This window comes from Schistocerca serialis, chromosome 9 (assembly GCF_023864345.2).
Source record: "Schistocerca serialis cubense isolate TAMUIC-IGC-003099 chromosome 9, iqSchSeri2.2, whole genome shotgun sequence".
NCBI classification, from domain to species: domain Eukaryota; kingdom Metazoa; phylum Arthropoda; class Insecta; order Orthoptera; family Acrididae; genus Schistocerca; species Schistocerca serialis.
Window position 1 is genome coordinate 431,265,901 of NC_064646.1, and position 17,870 is coordinate 431,283,770.

Here is a 17,870-nt window from a genome sequence, read left to right on the forward strand (position 1 = left end):
AATCATGTATCCAACTACCTTGAAAGTTTTTTTGAAAGAAAAAATAATAATATTGTAGAATCAGGCAGTGACTTGGAAAATAGTTTACTGATTTGTTGTTCCATATTTCCCGTCATGTCACAAAATTGAATAAACTTGCTCCTGCCAGAGAGCGCTCTTGTATGTACATAACACTAAATATTGCAGAACATACTTCTATTAAATTAACAAGAAACTCCGAGAATGTTTCAGTAAAACATCAGTGAAAACAAAAATGAATATAATTAGGTGGCTCTCTATCTCTACACCTCTATACACTACATGATGATTAATTGTGGCCATGTCTTGTTTTTTTACGATCTACTGAAGGCTTCAATCGCAAATATTTCATTAATTGCCGGCCGAAGTGGCCGTGCGGTTAAAGGCGCTGCAGTCTGGAACCGCAAGACCGCTACGGTCGCAGGTTCGAATCCTGCCTCGGGCATGGATGTTTGTGATGTCCTTAGGTTAGTTAGGTTTAACTAGTTCTAAGTTCTAGGGGACTAATGACCTCAGCAGTTGAGTCCCATAGTGCTCAGAGCCATTTGAACCATTTTTTCCATTAATTGACATTTAATTATAACAGAACTACCAAGAAAGACGCGTTTTTTATGAATTGTTGGTGTGACGTTGCCTTGAAATGGTATAATTTCATAACAAAGAAGTTATAAGGTAGGCGGGAGCAAGTCTGTGCTCGGGGAAAAGATCCGAATCTATCGTTCTGCTTACTTGTGAGTGTAGAGGACTTAGAGAAAGGTTTTGACAATGTTGACTGGAATACTTTCTTTCAAATTCTAAAGGAGGCAGGGGTAAAATACAGGGAGCGAAAGGCTATTTACAATTTGTACAGAAACCAGATGGCAGTTATAAGAGTCGAGGGACATGAAAGGGAAGCAGTGGTTGGGAAGGGAGTGAGATAGGGTTGTAGCCTCTCACCGATGTTATTCAATCTGTATATTGAGCAAGCACTAAAGGAAACAAAAGAAAAATTCGGAGTAGGTATTAAAATCCATGGAGAAGAAATAAAAACTTTGAGGTTCGCCGATGACATTGTAATTCTGGCAGAGACAGCAAAGGACTTGGAAGTGCAGTTGAACGGAATGGACAATGTCTTGAAACGAGGATATAAGACGAACATCAACAAAAGCAAAACGAGGATAATGGAATGTAGTCGAATTAAATCGGGTGATGCTGACGGAATTAGATTAGGAAATGAGACACTTAAAGTAGTGAATGCGTTTTGCTATTTGGGGAGCAAAGTAACTGATGATGGTCGAAGTAGAGAGGATATAAAATGTAGACTGGCAATGGCAAGGAAAGAGTTTCTGAAGAAGAGAAATTTGTTAACATCGAGTATAGATTTAAATGTCAGGAAGTCGTTTCTGAAAGTATTTGTATGGAGTGTAGCCATGTATGGAAGTGAAACATGGACGATAAATATTTTGGACAAGAAGAGAATAGAAGCTTTCGAAATGTGGTGCTACAGAAGAATGATGAAGATTAGATGGGTAGACCACATAACTAATGATGAATATTGAATAGAATTGTGGAGAAAAGGAGTATGTGGCACAACTTGACAAAAAGGAGGGACCGGTTAGTACGACATGTTTTGAGGCGTCAAGGGATCACAAATTTAGCATTGAAGGGCAGCGTGGAGGGTAAAAATCGTAGAGGGAGAGCAAGAGATGAATACACTAAGCAGATTCAGAAGGATGTGGGTTGCAGTAAGTACTGGGAAATGAAGAAGCTTGCACAGGATAGGGTAGCATGGAGAGCTGCATCAAACCAGTCTCAGCACTGAAGACCACAACAACAACAACAAAGAGTGTAGTGGGACAGCCCTGCCTCTTCAGCTGAGAGCTATTATGGTGAAAGAGTCAGGTGTGTTTTTTTAGTGGTTTGCGCTTTGAAGCTTTCGGGATATGAATTGAGATTTTTTTTTGGGACTTTCGATGTGAGTGTTTAGCATATAATTGACGGCAATCTGTCTGCTATAACGAAATCTGAAAGAATTACCAATACATCACATGTTGTGTATACCTCACAATTTAAGCTTATTTGTTAGTTTAATAAATTGTCATACAATGCAGCTGATACCGGAAGTTCAGAAATCAGCGCCACAGGGGAACAGTGACACGATCTAGCTGGGGCAAATGTCCGCATGCATATGTTTGACCCAAAACGTTTGTCTTTTCCTTCTTCGGTTTTAATACTGAACATGCAGGGTGTTTTAAAGCGAATATCGAGATTTTAAGTCATTGTAGCATTTATTACATGCAACTTACAATAAATGGAAATGTCGTGTGGCTAGGGCCTCCCGCCGGGTAGACCGTTCGCCTGGTGCAAGTCTTTCGATTTGACGCCACTTCGGCACTTTGCGATGGGGATGAAATGATGATGATGAGGAGAACACAACACCCAGTCCCTGAGCGGAGAAAATCTCCGACCCAGCCGGGAATCGAACCCGGGCCCTTAGGATCGACAGTCTCTCACGCTGACAACTCAGCTACCGGGGCGGACAACTTACAATTATAAATAATACATAAAGTAAAAGAGCAACTCATACAGCTTTGTTTGTGTACGTGTGCGAAAGGTCTAAAGCTTGCAGACTACGGCTTACGTGGCAACTGTGCAAACAAAAAGTTGCAGCGTGGTGATAAGGATTTTCTGGACCGCGTTTTCTGGATCGTATCGTCTTCAGTGATGAATCAACATCTCACCTAATTGGAAATGTGAACGCACGTAATATGCTCACTTTGGGTCATCAGATTCTCACGAGATCGTACAGCTGCGGCGAGACTCGCTTACAGTGAATATTTTTTTTCTTTTTGTGTCATATGCCGGAGAAGTTTTATGGGTCTTTCTTTTTCGGTGAAACAGCTGTAACTGGTGTTTCGCCGGCCGGAGTGACCGAGCGGGTCTAGGCGCTTCAGTCTGGAACCGCGCGACCGCTACGGTCGCAGGTTCGAATCCTTCCTGACTTTTGGTCAGGTGAATACAGGATTATAAATACAAAATCAAATAAGGGTAATGCAGGAGTAGGTTTAATAATGAATAAAAAAATAGTTCGGGTAAGCTACTACAAACAACATAGTGAACGCATTATTGTGGCCAAGATGGACACGAAGCCCACGCCTGCAACAGTAGTACAAGTTTATATGCCAACTTGCTCTGCAGATGACGAAGAAATTGATGAAATGTATGATGATATAAAAGAAATTCTTCAGGTAGTCAAGGGAGACGAAAATTTAATAGTCATGGGTGATTGGAATTCGAGAGTAGGAAAAGGGAGAGAAGGAAACATAGTAGGTGAATATGTATTGGGGCTAAGAAATGAACGAGGAAGCCGCCTGGTAGAATTTTGCGCAGAGCATAACTTAATCATAGCTAACACTTGGTTCAAGAATCATGAAAGAAGGTTGTATACATGGAACAACCCTGGAGATACTAGAATATATCAGATAGATTATATAATGGTAAGACAGAGATTTAGGAACCAGGTTTTAAATTGTAAGACGTTTCCAGGGGCAGAAGTGGACTCTGACCACAATCTATTGGTTATGAACTGCAGATTAAAACTGAAGAAACTGCAAAAGGTTGGGAATTTGAGGAGATGGGACCTGGATAAACTGAAAGAACCAGAGGTTGTAGAGAGTTTCAGGAAGAGCATAAAGGAACAATTGACAAGAATAGGGGAAAGAAATACAGTAGAAGAAGAATGGGTAGCTTTGAGGGATGAAGTGGCGAAGGCAGCAGAGGATCAAGTAGGTAAAAAGACGAGGGCTAGTAGAAATCCTTGGGTGACAGAAAAAATACTGAATTTAATTGATGAAAGGAGAAAATATAAAAATGCAGTAAATGAAGCAGGCAAAAAGGAATACAGACGTCTCAAAAATGAGATTGACAGGAAGTGCAAAATGGCTAAGCAGGCATGGCTAGAGGCAAATATAAGGATGTAGAGGCTTACCTCACTAGGGGTAAGATAGATACTGCCTACAGGAAAATTAAAGAGACCTTTGGAGAAAAGAGAGCCACTTGTATGAATATCAATGGCTCAGATGGAAATCCAGTTCTAAGCAAAGAAGGGAAAGCGGAAAGGTGGAAGGAGTATATAGAGGGACTATACAAGGGCGATGTTCTTGAGGACAATATTATGGAAATGGAAGAGGATGTAGATGAAGATGAAATGGGAGATATGATACTGCGTAAAGAATTTGATAGAGCACAGAAAGACCTAAGTCGAAACAAGGCCACAGGAGTAGACAACATTCCATTAGAACTACTGACAGCCTTGGGAGAGGCAGTCCTGACAAAACTCTACCATCTGGTGAGCAAAATGTATGAGACAGGCGAAATACCCTCAGACTTCAAGAAGAATATAATAATTCCAATCCCAAAGAAAGCAGGCGTTGACAGATGTGAAAATTACCGAACTGTCAGTTTAATAAGTCACGGCTGCAAAATACTAACGCCAATTCTGCACAGACGAATGGAAAAACTGGTAGAAGCCGACCTCGGGGAAGATCAGTTTGGATTCCGTAGAAATATGGGAACACGTGAGGCAATACTGACCCTACGACTTATCTTAGAAGCTAGATTGAGAAAAGGCAAACCTATGTTTCTAGCATTTATAGACTTGAAGAAAGCTTTTGACAATGTTGACTGGAATAATCTCTTTCAAATTCTGAAGGTGGCAGGGGTAAAATACAGGGAGCGAAAGGCTATTTACAATTTGTACAGAAACCAGATGGCAGTTATAAGAGTCGAGGGACATGAAAGGGAAGCAGTGGTTGGGAAGGGAGTGAGATAGGGTTGTAGCCTCTCACCGATGTTATTCAATCTGTATATTGAGCAAGCACTAAAGGAAACAAAAGAAAAATTCGGAGTAGGTATTAAAATCCATGGAGAAGAAAGAAAAACTTTAAGGTTCGCCGATGACATTGTAATTCTGTCAGAGACAGCAAAGGACTTGGAAGAGCAGTTGAACGGAATGGACAATGTCTTGAAACGAGGATATAAGATGAACATAAACAAAAGCAAAACGAGGATAATGGGATGTAGTCGAATTAAGTCGGGCGATGCTGACGGAATTAGATTAGGAAATGAGACACTTAAAGTAGTGAATGAGTTTTGCTATTTGGGGAGCAAAGTAACTGATGATGGTCGAAGTAGAGAGGATATAAAATGTAGACTGGCAATGGGAAGGAAAACGTTTCTGAAGAAGAGAAATTTGTTAACATCGAGTATAGATTTAAATGTCAGGAAGTCGTTTCTGAAAGTATTTGTATGGAGTGTAGCCATGTATGGAAGTGAAACATGGACAATAAATAGTTTGTACAAGAAGAGAATAGAAACCTTTGAAATGTGGTGCTACAGAAGAATGCTGAAGATTAGATGGGTATATCACGTAACTAATGAGGAAGTATTGAATAGGATTGGAGAGAAGAGGAGTTTGTGGCACAACTTGACAGGAAGAAGGGATCGGTTGGTAGGACATGTTCTGAGGCATCGAGGGATCACCAACTTAGTATTGGAGGGCAGCGTGGAGGGTAAAAATCGTAGAGGGAGACCAAGAGATGAATACACTAAACAGATTCAGAAGGATGTAGGCTGCAGTACGTATTTGGAGATGAAGAAGCTTGCACAGGATAGAGTAGCATGGAGAGCTGCATCAAACCAGTCTCAGGACTGAAGACCACAACAACACGAGAGAAAAACGTCCTTCAAGCCGTTGTCTTCTGAAACGGTTGGGAGGCTAAGAAGCTAACAGAAAATGGATCTTCCATTACAAATGTAACTAAAAGGCATGGTTGTAACGAATCCACATTACGTGAAAGACTTAAAGCAGTCTATGGAGTGGGATCATTGGTGCGTTTTAAGAGAGTATTTTCTGAGACAGAGTCTGTATTCTGTGCCCTATGGCTTTATGTCTAAACACTGCCGACATTTGGCACATCAGTTTGCCGAAGGTAATGGCGTGAACCAAACACTTAATAAAGAAATCCAAGGGGCAGGGAAAGACTGGGCTCGCCCATTCATCGCTCATCATAATTTAAATTTGATGCAACCGGAGAAAATGAGGATCGGGAGGATAATGGGCTACAACAGAGTTCAAATGGAACATTTTTCAACAACCAGGTAACTTCGCAGTCTAAATACAATTTTCTGTCCCATCAGTCTACGATGAATACGTAACAGCAATGAAGAACGTACCAGGAAAACTGAAAAAAAATTTGCAAGAAAAGGCCAAACAATAGGTGTAAAAATGTTTTTAATTTGTGATATGTCGATGTCACGTTTTGACGTGTAATACGATCACCATGATGAAGATAGTGATGATGTTGCTTGTGATGATTTTGATGTAGTAGAACATTATATAAATTAATAATGACAGTACCAGACAAATACTGTAACTCTCCTTTAGTCTGTTATAATTTTAAAATTTCCATTTGTGTGGAATTTTTCCCCAAAAGAGTAGGAAGTTTACCACAGGCCTGGGGCAAAGATAAATTGTCTTCATTTGTAACGTTTTGTTAAATTTAACTTTAATACGCTCATGTTCAGAAAAACAGAACATCTTCAACGACTAGAGATAGGACGTTCATATCCACAGCACATGTACATTTGTATGTTGTGCAGAAATGATTAGCGCTTCAACCACGTCGGCCTGCGGGTTCAAAGCCAACATCGCTGTCACAGCGCAACACCACCTATCGGTAGAATGTGTGTGTGGCTCTCGTTGTCGCTATAAACCTAAGGTAATGGACCAACGTGACTTTGGCAGGCATGCAGGAAGCCTCGCAGACGTATGCGCAAAGCGTACCGCCAGATCACTGAGTTTCAACGAGGGTGTGTTTTTTGCAAGAGAGAATGTGATGCATTCATCTGGAAAACTGCTGCTCGTGTGGAAAGAAGTGTTTCGACAGTGCAACGAGTGTGCGCCAAATGTTTCACACAAGGCCGTAGAATATGGGTCAGCTTGCACCACCCAGACCACCCCCAGAGAAATCGCACCTCTTCCGAATGGCATTGCAGGACAGATCTGCGTCCGCCTCGGCTCTGGCGCCACAGTGTAATACGTCGTAGATTATCAGGGGTGGCAGTCCGTCGGTATTGGATAAGTGCTCGACGTGAACTTCTCCGCCTCCCTTTGACGAATGTGCTGACACATGCTACACGGCAATGATGTGTTGAACGACGTCACTGGAGACAGGAATGGCATCAGACAGTATTTTAGGAAGAAACCAGCTTCTGTTTTTTTGAAAATGAAGATCGCATTTTGGTTCTCCGCAGACAGGGGAATTGACATGACAGTGAATGCATCTGCAGAAGATATACAGGGTGTTACAAAAAGATACGGCCAAACTTTCAGGAAACATTCCTCACACACAAAGAAAGAAAATATATTATGTGGACATGTGTCCGGAAACGCTTATTTTCCATGTTAGAGCTCATTTTATTACTTCACTTTAAATCACATTAATCATGGAATGGAAACACACAGCGACAGAACGTACCAGCGTGACTTCACTTTGTTACAGGAAATGTACAAAATGTCCTCCGTTAGCGAGGATACATGCATCCACCCTCCGTCGCTTGGAATCCCTGATGTGCTGATGCAACCCTGGAGAATGGCGTATTGTATCACAGCCGTCCACAATACGAGCACGAAGAGTCTCTACGTTTGGTACCGGGGTTGCGTAGACAAGAGTTTTCAAATGCTCCCATAAATGAAAGTCAAGAGGGTTGAGGTCAGGAGAGCGTGGAGGCCATGGAATTGGTCCGCCTCTACCAATCCATCGGTCACCGAATCTGTTGTTGAGAAGCGTAGGAACAATTCGACTGAAATGTGCAGGAGCTCCATCGTGCATGAACATGTTGTGTCGTACTTGTAAAGGCACATGTTCTAGCAGAACAGGTAGAGTATCCCGTATGAAATCATGATAACGTGCTCCATTGAGCGTAGGTGGAAGAACATGGGGCCCAATCGAGACATCACCAACAATGCCTGCCCAAACGTTCGCAGAAAATCTGTGTTGATGACGTGATTGCACAATTGCGTGCGGATTCTCGTCAGCCCACACATGTTGATTGTGAAAATTTACAATTTGATCACGTTGGAATGAAGCCTCATCCGTAAAGAGAACATGTGCACTGGAATGAGGATTGACACATTGTTGGATGAACCATTCGCAGATGTGTACCCGTGGAGGCCAATCAGCTGCTGATAGTGCCTGCACACGCTGTACATGGTACGGAAACAAATGGTTCTCCCGTAGCACTCTCCATACAGTGACGTGGTCAACGTTACCTTGTACAGCAGCAACTTCTCTGACGTTGACATTAGGGTTATCGTCAACTGAACGAAGAATTGCCTCGTCCATTGCAGGTGTCCTCGTCGTTCTAGATCTTCCCCAGTCGCGAGTCATAGGCTGGAATGTTCCGTGCTCCCTAAGACGCCGATCAATTGCTTCGAACGTCTTCCTGTCGGGACACCTTCGTTCTGGAAATCTGTCTCGATACAAACGCACCGCGCCACGGCTATTGCCCCGTGCTAATCCACACATCAAATGGGCATTTGCCAACTCCGCATTTGTAAACATTGCACTGACTGCAAAACCACGTTCGTGATGAACACTAACCTGTTGATGCTACGTTCTGATGTGCTTGATGCTAGTACCGTAGAGCAATGACTCGCATGTCGCCACAAGCACCGAAGTCAGCATTACCGTCCTTCAAATGGGCCAACTGGCGGTGAATCGGGGAAGTACAGTACATACTGACGAAACTAAAATGAGCTCTAAGATGGAAATTAAGCGTTTCCGGACACATGTCCACATAACATCTTTTCTTTATTTGTGCGTGAGGAATGTTTCCTGAAAGTTTGGCATTACCTTTTTGTAACACCCTGTATACTGTCAACTCAAGGTCTTATGGTATGGGTTGCTGCCACAAATCACAGCTGGTGCGTCTCCAGAACACTGTGACCAGTGTGACCTGCGTGAATGACATCCTGCGACCCGTAGCCATGCCCTTTTGCACAACACCTCCGACGCCATTTTTCACCAAGATAATGCACTACCACCTGTTGCTGATTGAACACGTGCCTTCTTGATGTCACAGGATATCAGCCTTTTCCCGTGGCCCGCCAGATCACAAGACTTGCCGCCAGTTGAAAATGTGTGGTATACGGTGAAACGATGGTGCAGTGCTGTGACCCAGTGTCAACCACCACAGACGAACTTTGCAAGAAGATAAATGCTGCATGGATGGCTATACCACAGGCAGCCCTTCGCCCCTTGTACACGTTGATGCCATCACGCATGGAACAAGTCATCAGGGCCCATGGCGGACCTTGTGCGTTCTGACCCAAGGTGACTGAAATGCTAATCACTTCTGCAGGACACACTAATACAGATGTCGTGTGAATACGAGCGGCCTAACTCTACTCGTTAAAGGCGTTCTGTTTTTTGTGAACATTACTGTAAATCACTGAAGCAATTTTGAGCTAATGGTGTCGCGTTAAGTATGATTCAAAGTCTACTTTGTACAATTTTGAGTGTCATGTATCTAGAAAAGTGGAAGAGAAAAATAGAAAAGTGTTAAGTACGCACCTTTGTCCTCACCTACCCTAATACGAAAACAATGAAATACGAATGGTGTTTAACCATGAATATAACGTTTCCTGTAATTTTATTACAACAAATCATACCAGTGATGGCCCATTTTCGAAAGCTCCTTAGTGTTCTGGTGCTTTGGAATAGGTTATATTTATATGATATTAGCCCACCAAATAAAGGCTTCCAACACGGCGTCTCCAAAGTTTTGCTTGTGATGCACAACGTGGTCTTACATCTTATTGGCCACGTTCGCCTCCACGAATCAAAAATCTCATTGGCTTTATCCAGTCTTCCACGCTACAAGGTGCTGTGAAAAGTGAAATTCCACGTTGTGATGTCATAAAACTCGACTACCCCCTCATCCATGGACGCTTTTTCGTACCGTGTCAGAATGTTGTTAGAAGTACCTGGGCGTATTTTCCTACATCGTTCTGTGCGCAACTCCTAACATTTTCTTAAAAATTAGAAGGTACTGGGACACTAAGTCTGTTGTCACACTGACAGTTTAGCCATGGCGGTACAGCCGCGCGTCTGATCCGCTGTTAAAACAGTCGGGCATGCGACAACCGACTCCACAGTGCTCCTCAATCTCCGTGGGAAAAGCTCTGTACGTGTGAGAACCATTTGTGAAATGGATTCTGGCAAGGCTACTGCTGCAGTACTTAAAAGAAAATACGAGCACCTACGACATCACTGGAAGCATTCAATTCATCCGTTGGTAACAGCTTGGGAATTATTTGAAGAAAGAAAAATGCCAAGCAATGTTGTCTGCTTCTTTAGAACATCTGTGTCACGGATGAAAGTCGAGGTAGTTGCCGCAAAGTGTGCAACCGAGTGCAGAATTATACAGGCATAGTGGTCATCAGCCCCTCCGTCTCCGAGGAACAGCTTGTAACGGAGCGCATAAATTAGGAATTCCAGAAATTATCTTTACAACTGAAGACTAATAGTTCTAAAACTGTAACAGATATTCAAAAACAGTTTTCAACATGTCATACCATAACTCTTAAGGTCCTTTTATCTGCCAGGTGACGCAGTATGACGCAAAACTGAACCTGATAAAATGCAGACGCCACAGGAGAAAGCTTAGTGTGAGGCCTGGTTCGTACAGACGACGCCCGATACCCAACTGCAACAAAACTTTCGAACACGGTACGGAAGGCAACTACCGTCCCGACCAACTAAAGATTTTTGGCACACGTCATTTATGGAAACAGCCAGTTTTGTCCATAAAAATCGGGCGGTCGCCCATCTATTTCAGAGGCCAACGTGGACAAAATATAGCATGTGTTTACGAGGAGCCCTACAAAATCTGTGCGTACGGCGGCCAGTGAGTTGGAAAGGAGACGGTCAACTATGCGCAATGTCTTGCATAAGAGCTTACTGCTATATATCTATGAGGTACAGCTGCTTTACGCATTAAAGCCTTCGGACAAGCCTCGATGTGAACAGTTTGCAGTGGATATGCTAGGCAATATTGACGCAAACAAAGACTTCTTAGAAGGTTTCATGTAGCCAGCAAACTTTACCATCATAATGTTCGTATATGGGGTTCACAGCATCCTTATGTTACACGTGAAACAGAAAGAGACAGTCCCACGGCCAACGCTTGGCCCAGACTGATGCACAGCTGCATCAGTGCTCCATTCTCTTTCATCGAATCTGCCGCCAACGGTGGCGTTTAAATGGACATATTAAAAAATTTTGCTGTGCCACAGCTGGAACACCTGCAACCTGATGTATTCCAGCACGATGGGGCACCACCACTCTGGTCCCTAAACGTCCGTTAATTTCTGAAAGAAAAGTTTCCGGATAGTTGGATTGCACGAGACGGTCCAATTCGGTGACATGCTTACATTATAAAACTGAATATGCAATTCATTCTCATATAAATACAACCATCTTAAGTCGTGGTATATACGAGGGCTGGAGAGTAATGCCTCCAAACTTTGTAAGTGAAAACTCTTAAAGTTTATAAAAAAAAAAAAACTTTATTAACATTCTACATCTTTATTCATCACGTCTGTATATTTGCTGCCCTCTGCCACTAGAGGGTTCGTAATTGTTGCGTGTAACATGGTAGTATGTAATGTAACTATGTCGGTGCGTGAGAAACAGCGTACCATAATGAAGTTTCGATTTTGAACAGTTTGTCCATACATGGAGCACCCTCTCTTTCTTCATGACATTTTCCAGACCACACACGAGTGCTGCATCATCTGCAACATTCCGACGCCTCGGGCTCCGTAAACAAAGTCGAACATTCTGTAGTAACGGTATCAACAAACTGGTCTCGTTGGGAGAAATGTGTTCGTGGCCAGGGTGAATATGTTGAGTGATATACATGTGCATATGAAGAATAATGATGTTTTATTAAAAAGCTTTAATAGTTTTCACATAAAAATTTCGGAGGCATACTTTCCAGCAAGCCCTTATATATAGTGGAACGAGAAATAGCACCAGGGGCGGAAAATGTAGTGGTTCTGGTATTTAATTTGCTAAGCAACTGTTCAAAATTAATAACATTTTCTTTAACGTTTTAAGGAATGCTCAAGTTTAAAGAGGTTCTATATCTGGTGTGTTTTAACTGAGCCACGAAATGTCAGATGTTGAGTGATTAAACGGTTGTCCCATTGTACTGCTAAAGCATTGTTTAGTTTTAAGAAAGATTTTAACTGTTGGCATTTCTATCACAGCCATGAAGTGCCAGATGTTTAGCTAAGTAATTCTTCAAATTTATTATTGCCAGTTCTAAGAAAATATATTTCAGTACAGTATTGTTTAGTTTCAAAAGCCGGCCGCGGTGGCCGAGCGGTTCTAGGCGCTTCAGTCCGGAACCGCGCGACAGCTACTGTCGCAGGTTCGAATCCTGCCTGGGGCATGGATGTGTGTGATGTCCTTAGCTTAGTTTGGTTTAAGTAACTCTAAGTTCTAGGGGACTGATGACCTCAGATGTTAAGTCCCATAGTGCTCAGAGCCATTTGAGCCATTTTTTTAGTTTCAAAACCTTTAAGTTTTGGCGTATCAGAATGTGGAGTTTTGTTAGGAAAATCATATCTGATTAAACAGCAACTGAACATTTTTACACCCCAGTCGACCCGGACCATTATAGGAAAAATACGATGGCATCAGAATATATATGCCGGCACTTCGGCATCTTTGAATTCGCGACGTAGGCGTAGACTGAAATAATTCCCCTGCCTTTTTCGCCGTCTGTCCGTCAGCAGTGTTTTGTGTTGTGTTAGTGGGCGGCGCTGCGACGTCCGGAGAGATCACGAGGCATGAAGTGCCAACCAGGAGGATTTCAGTGGCTGGCAGGCGGTGGTCGGTAGTGGAATCGTGTTTAGAGAAGAGTGATGTTTGGTCGTTATTGAGCGGCATCCGCTATGTTTGTTTGACTTCAAAATCTAGTGTCGTACAACTGCTCCATCTTCTGTGGCGGGTATTCCTTAGCGAAAGTAGTTATACTAGCCCTTGCCGAACTTAGTAGCGATGAATCACTATAGTTAGATGTTTAATCTAAGTATTAGATTGACGGTAATTAACATTTCTGCTACGGTCACCCTCAAGGTATCTAACCCGCAGCGCAAGCGTGTTTTGATTATTTAACTGCAGGCAACTACTAACGGAAGCCGTACACAGGCAATCGTGTCACGACGCAAGGTAGTTCTTTAGAACAGGACGACAAAGCGTCCTATTACTTAAAGCTTTGTGTGGCTGCATAGCGATGGCTCGGTGGTTGCAATCTGTGCAGTTTTGTAAGGTCTAGGTTCAAGGGCGTTATGTCATGAGAAGGGTAGTTATTTAACACGGCGAGGTCAATCTATCATTCTAAGCAAACTTGTGGTTCTCTGTATGACTGTATTGCGCTGGTGCTGTGTTGTGTAAATGGTGTTGTTCTGCGTAGGGGCGTTACTTACAAAATTAAATTACTGTTCTGATATTTGATGTGTTTTGTTTTTATAGACCTAGTGGTCGTAACTGGAGAGAGTATCCTATCTTATTGCCTTGTTGGAGATTTCTCTCAAGACTTATTCAATCCGGTATTTTAGAAATTAAAGCATTGTGCAACAAGTTTACCGATATCATAACCCAAAGATTAGGACTTACCCACTTGATCAAGTATTCAAGGGAGTGAGGAGGGGCCCATTCGAAAACAGTTTTACAGGTTCCTGCCGTCCTCCTCTCTCCTCCAGTCCGCTGCATAAGACAGTAAAGCAGGTAAGGAATCTCTTACAACAAGGAGTCACTAGACCATATATTTACTGCTAAGAAACCGCAGGGAAGAATTTGACCTGTTGTTAACTAAGAAGGTAATTTTGCGTTCAGTACCATTGCCCAATCTCCACTCTTGTTTGCTGTAGTTTAAGGGAACCAAGGTCTTCACCACTATAGACTTGTACCAGGCCTATAATCAAATACACCTTGAAGAATCATCTTAGATGTTAGATTAGATTAGATTCAGTTTTCGTTCCATAGACCCAAAAATGAGATGATTCCCGCGGGTGTGGAACAAGTTAGAAAGTATAACACAAATAAACATAAAACATTTGAATATAATACTCACTACCCTGACCACTTGTCAGGAGGTTGTCGAAATAGGCGAATACATTACAGTACAGTGGAACTGCTAATAATTACAGAATTAATACACTGTCAGAACGAAACATAGTTATGCACTTTTAATAAATAAACCATACATAGAATACCTAATTTTGACTGTTGTGAGCAAGTGCTGTCAAAACTGAAATCTGACAGACAGCTGGTCTAACAGTCCCTGTTAAGAAACTCATCTATAGAGTAGGAAGAGGTGCCTATCGAAATATCTTTCAAACTCTATTTAAACTGTGCTTTATCTGAAACCAAGCTCTTAATGGTTGCTGGCAACTTATAGAAAACGTGTGTTCCTGAATATTGGACCCTTTTTGAACCAAGGTAAGTGATTTTAGGTGTTTATGTAGATTGTTCTTACTCCTGGCATAGATACTGTCCATTGAGCTAGCGGTTAGAAATAGATATATATTACTTGCAACAAATTTCATAAAGGAATAAATATACTGAGAAGCAGTGAATAGAATGGTGAGTTCCTTGTACAGGTTTCTACATGATGTTCTTGAATTTACGCGAAAATGAGTATTATTACACGCTTTTGCCTGCTAAAAAATTTTCCTCTGTTTGACGAGTTACCCCAGAATATGATCCCGTACGACATAATTGAATGAAAGTAAGCAAAGTATGCAAGTATTTTTATATTCATATCTCCTACATCTGACATAATTCTAACTGCAAATAAAGACTTGTTTAGGCTCATTTACTACGGAGTGGAATCAGAGTTTAACTGGGAATCTGACTGTTTCTGTGTCGTATTTTCTGAGATGGAGATTGGGGGACAAAACCAGTATTTGTGTAAATGAGCGTAGGAAATGCCCTAAAACAGCAAACGGGCTGTTGAGTGTACCAGGCCACTAATCGTTAATCCGCCGAGCAGGTTTCATCCTGATCTGGATCCATCCCTGTCTCGCAAGCTATGAGCGGTGAGCGTTAAGCTACACGAGCAAATTGTTTTTTCGTTGTGATTATTACTGTGACATCTATGTGTGTTTTATTTATAAAAATCTTGCGATAAAGTGGAACTTTACAAGATAGCCCCGTTGCTAAAAGAGTGGTACGGAGGTTTTGGATTACAATTAACCTATACTGGAATGAATATGCTGCTGTGAAAGTAGAAAATGATAAATGTTACATATTAAGCATGAGGTTCAGTCTTAGGTCCGCTATTGCTCTTCATATATGTAAATGATTTTCCGTCTAGTATACAACAAGCAGGACTAGCTCTTTTTGCTGACGCTAGTATTGTAATCAATCCAAGCATAAATACGCCCACGGAAACGGAAGAAATGTCAAATAGTGTTCTTAAAACTATCACTGATCAGGTTTCTGCGAAAGGCCTCACTTTCAGTTTTAAAAGGAAGCAACACATTCAGTTCTGCACATCTGCGTAAGTACAACACATGGTGAGAAAAAATTAAATATGTTCGAAACTTCTAAATTCTTCTTGTGCTTTAAACTGTGAGACTAAGCTGGAAAAAATCACACTTTGGAACTGCTAAAACAACTTAATTCAGCCACATTTCCACTTAGAATCATTGACAGTGTTGGAGAGAGACAAATCAGTAAGTTGGCATAGTTTCCGCATCTTCATAGAATAATGCCAAATGGAATTATGGTCTGTGGTTGCTCATCTTTAAGAGAGGAAGTCTTCGGAAACGTACTGTAAGAATAATATGCGTGCTCCTCCACGATCATGTTGCAAGCATCTGTATAAGGAGTTAGACATTTTGACCACTGCTACACAGTTGATTTATTCTTTCATGAGGTCTGTTGTAAATAATCCACTGCAGTTGAAAAGCAGTAGTACTGTACATAATTACAACTTGACAAGAAAAAATGAGATTCATTACTCCACATCTAGGTTGTATTTAGTACAAGAAAGGGTGTACAAAGCTGCAACCCAATGATATAAAATGTCTGGCAGACAGCAAAGCAAAAGTTGAAACAAAGTGAAAAATATTCTCCTTGGCAACTGCTTTTGCTCCACATATTTACATAATAATCCGTGCTGCGAACATAATATGAATAGTTTCACATCATTTCGATGTATTGTGCAAAACATGCATGGGACATGATACTGACTAACGGCTCAATGAGACAAGGCTGCATTTAGTGACTACTGATGTTTAATATTTACTCGGAATGTATCTTCAAAGAAGCCCTTTAAATCATCGACGAAGGAATTGTCTTAAAAGGAGAGAAGCTGAATAATATACGCTACGGTGTGGATACTGTAATATTTGCTAATAGCTTTAACATTCTTCAACATCTTGTATCCCGAATCAGCGAAAATAGTGAGCGTTACGGCCTATAAATCAACTTAAGTAGAAATTAATGGTTATCATCAAGAAAGACATACCAAATTGTTACATAAACATTAACGGAAAACGTTTTGAGCAAGGAAACAAGCACACATTTCCGGAGACTAACAATCAATGATATATCAAGAAATTAGTCCTTATTGAAAAAGTCAGTCGCGTTTTGTGGAGTGACTGATGACTCATCTCTCTACGGAAGAAAGTTAAGATCTGTACGTTGTTACATATTTACTATCCTTTTCTACTTAGCTGAGACCTGGACATTGACCAAGTCGATGACCAAATGACCTGAGATGTGGCTTTCAGGAGAATGCTAAGAGTGCCATGGACAGATAACGCGACAACAACATTGTCCTTAAAATGTAGAAAGAAAACGAAAAACTCGACAGAACAAAATTCAGAAAACTGCAAAATCTCGACCATGTGATGAGGAATGGAAGAAAGTATAAACTGCCGCAGAACATCCTTGAATTCAATGAAAGATTCCTGGAAAAAGAGGAACATCTTGGCTAAGAAACTTAAGCACATGGACTTCACACACGAGCAAAGAGATTTTTCGATCAGGTGAAAGTGATATAGCTGTGATGGTTGCCAACATAGGCGACGGATAGGCAATAGGAGAAGATTATTGTCATGCTGAGAGAAAAGTCAATGGAGAAGTAAAGATTAAGAAAAGTTAATTCATGACGTCGACGGAAAAAAAAGTTCGATCCCTGTGGCGACTCAGAAAAACAGCTACTGCCGTCGCTTATCGTTACGTAACTTGTATTATACTGACTCACCGAAAGCCTTCAGGAACTCCTCAAAATTTTCGCTCTTCTCGAGCTTGTACTGTCGTCCAAGGCACGCTTCGAGAGACATCGCTGAACTGGCTGGAGCGAAGAACACACGCACGCGTGATGCACTGCCGCCCTCCTGTTTTTATACTGGGCCATCAAGTGGAGCACGTGGCCGAGTACCTGGGGACCGACGGCGACAAGTACTCAGCTGGACGGCAAGTGCTCTCACAGCTGTCGACTCGCTATCAGTGCAGCCGACCGTATCGCCTGGGTATTTGCTTGTGGCCTGAGGGATGAGCCATAGCCCTGTGTTGGGCGTGGGCAGCGAGCAATGTTGAAGTATGCTGGACCGTTGACCCTCTCCAAAGTGTTGATAGCTTATCTCGGCCTTCCAGAATGTGCCATTGACGCACCGCTTCCTGCGCTAGCACGGCCCTTGTGGAGCATCGAACAACTGGTATTACCGTTAATTTTTTTATTCCGGAACATTTAGTACGAGGTGCTATTGACAAGACACTGTGTCA

The 17,870-nt window shown here is 41.9% G+C and overlaps 1 protein-coding gene across 1 annotated transcript in view; it reads right to left on the reverse strand.

Moving 5' to 3' along the window:
- LOC126419165 (fatty acid-binding protein-like) overlaps window positions 1-17,428 on the reverse strand; it is a 36,725-nt gene extending 19,297 nt beyond the window's left edge. The window contains exon 1 of the mRNA XM_050086292.1: window positions 17,350-17,428. Within this exon, the coding sequence (XP_049942249.1) occupies window positions 17,350-17,428 (79 nt within the window). The remainder of the gene's footprint in view (window positions 1-17,349) is intronic.
- Between the last annotated feature and the right edge of the window lie 442 nt (window positions 17,429-17,870).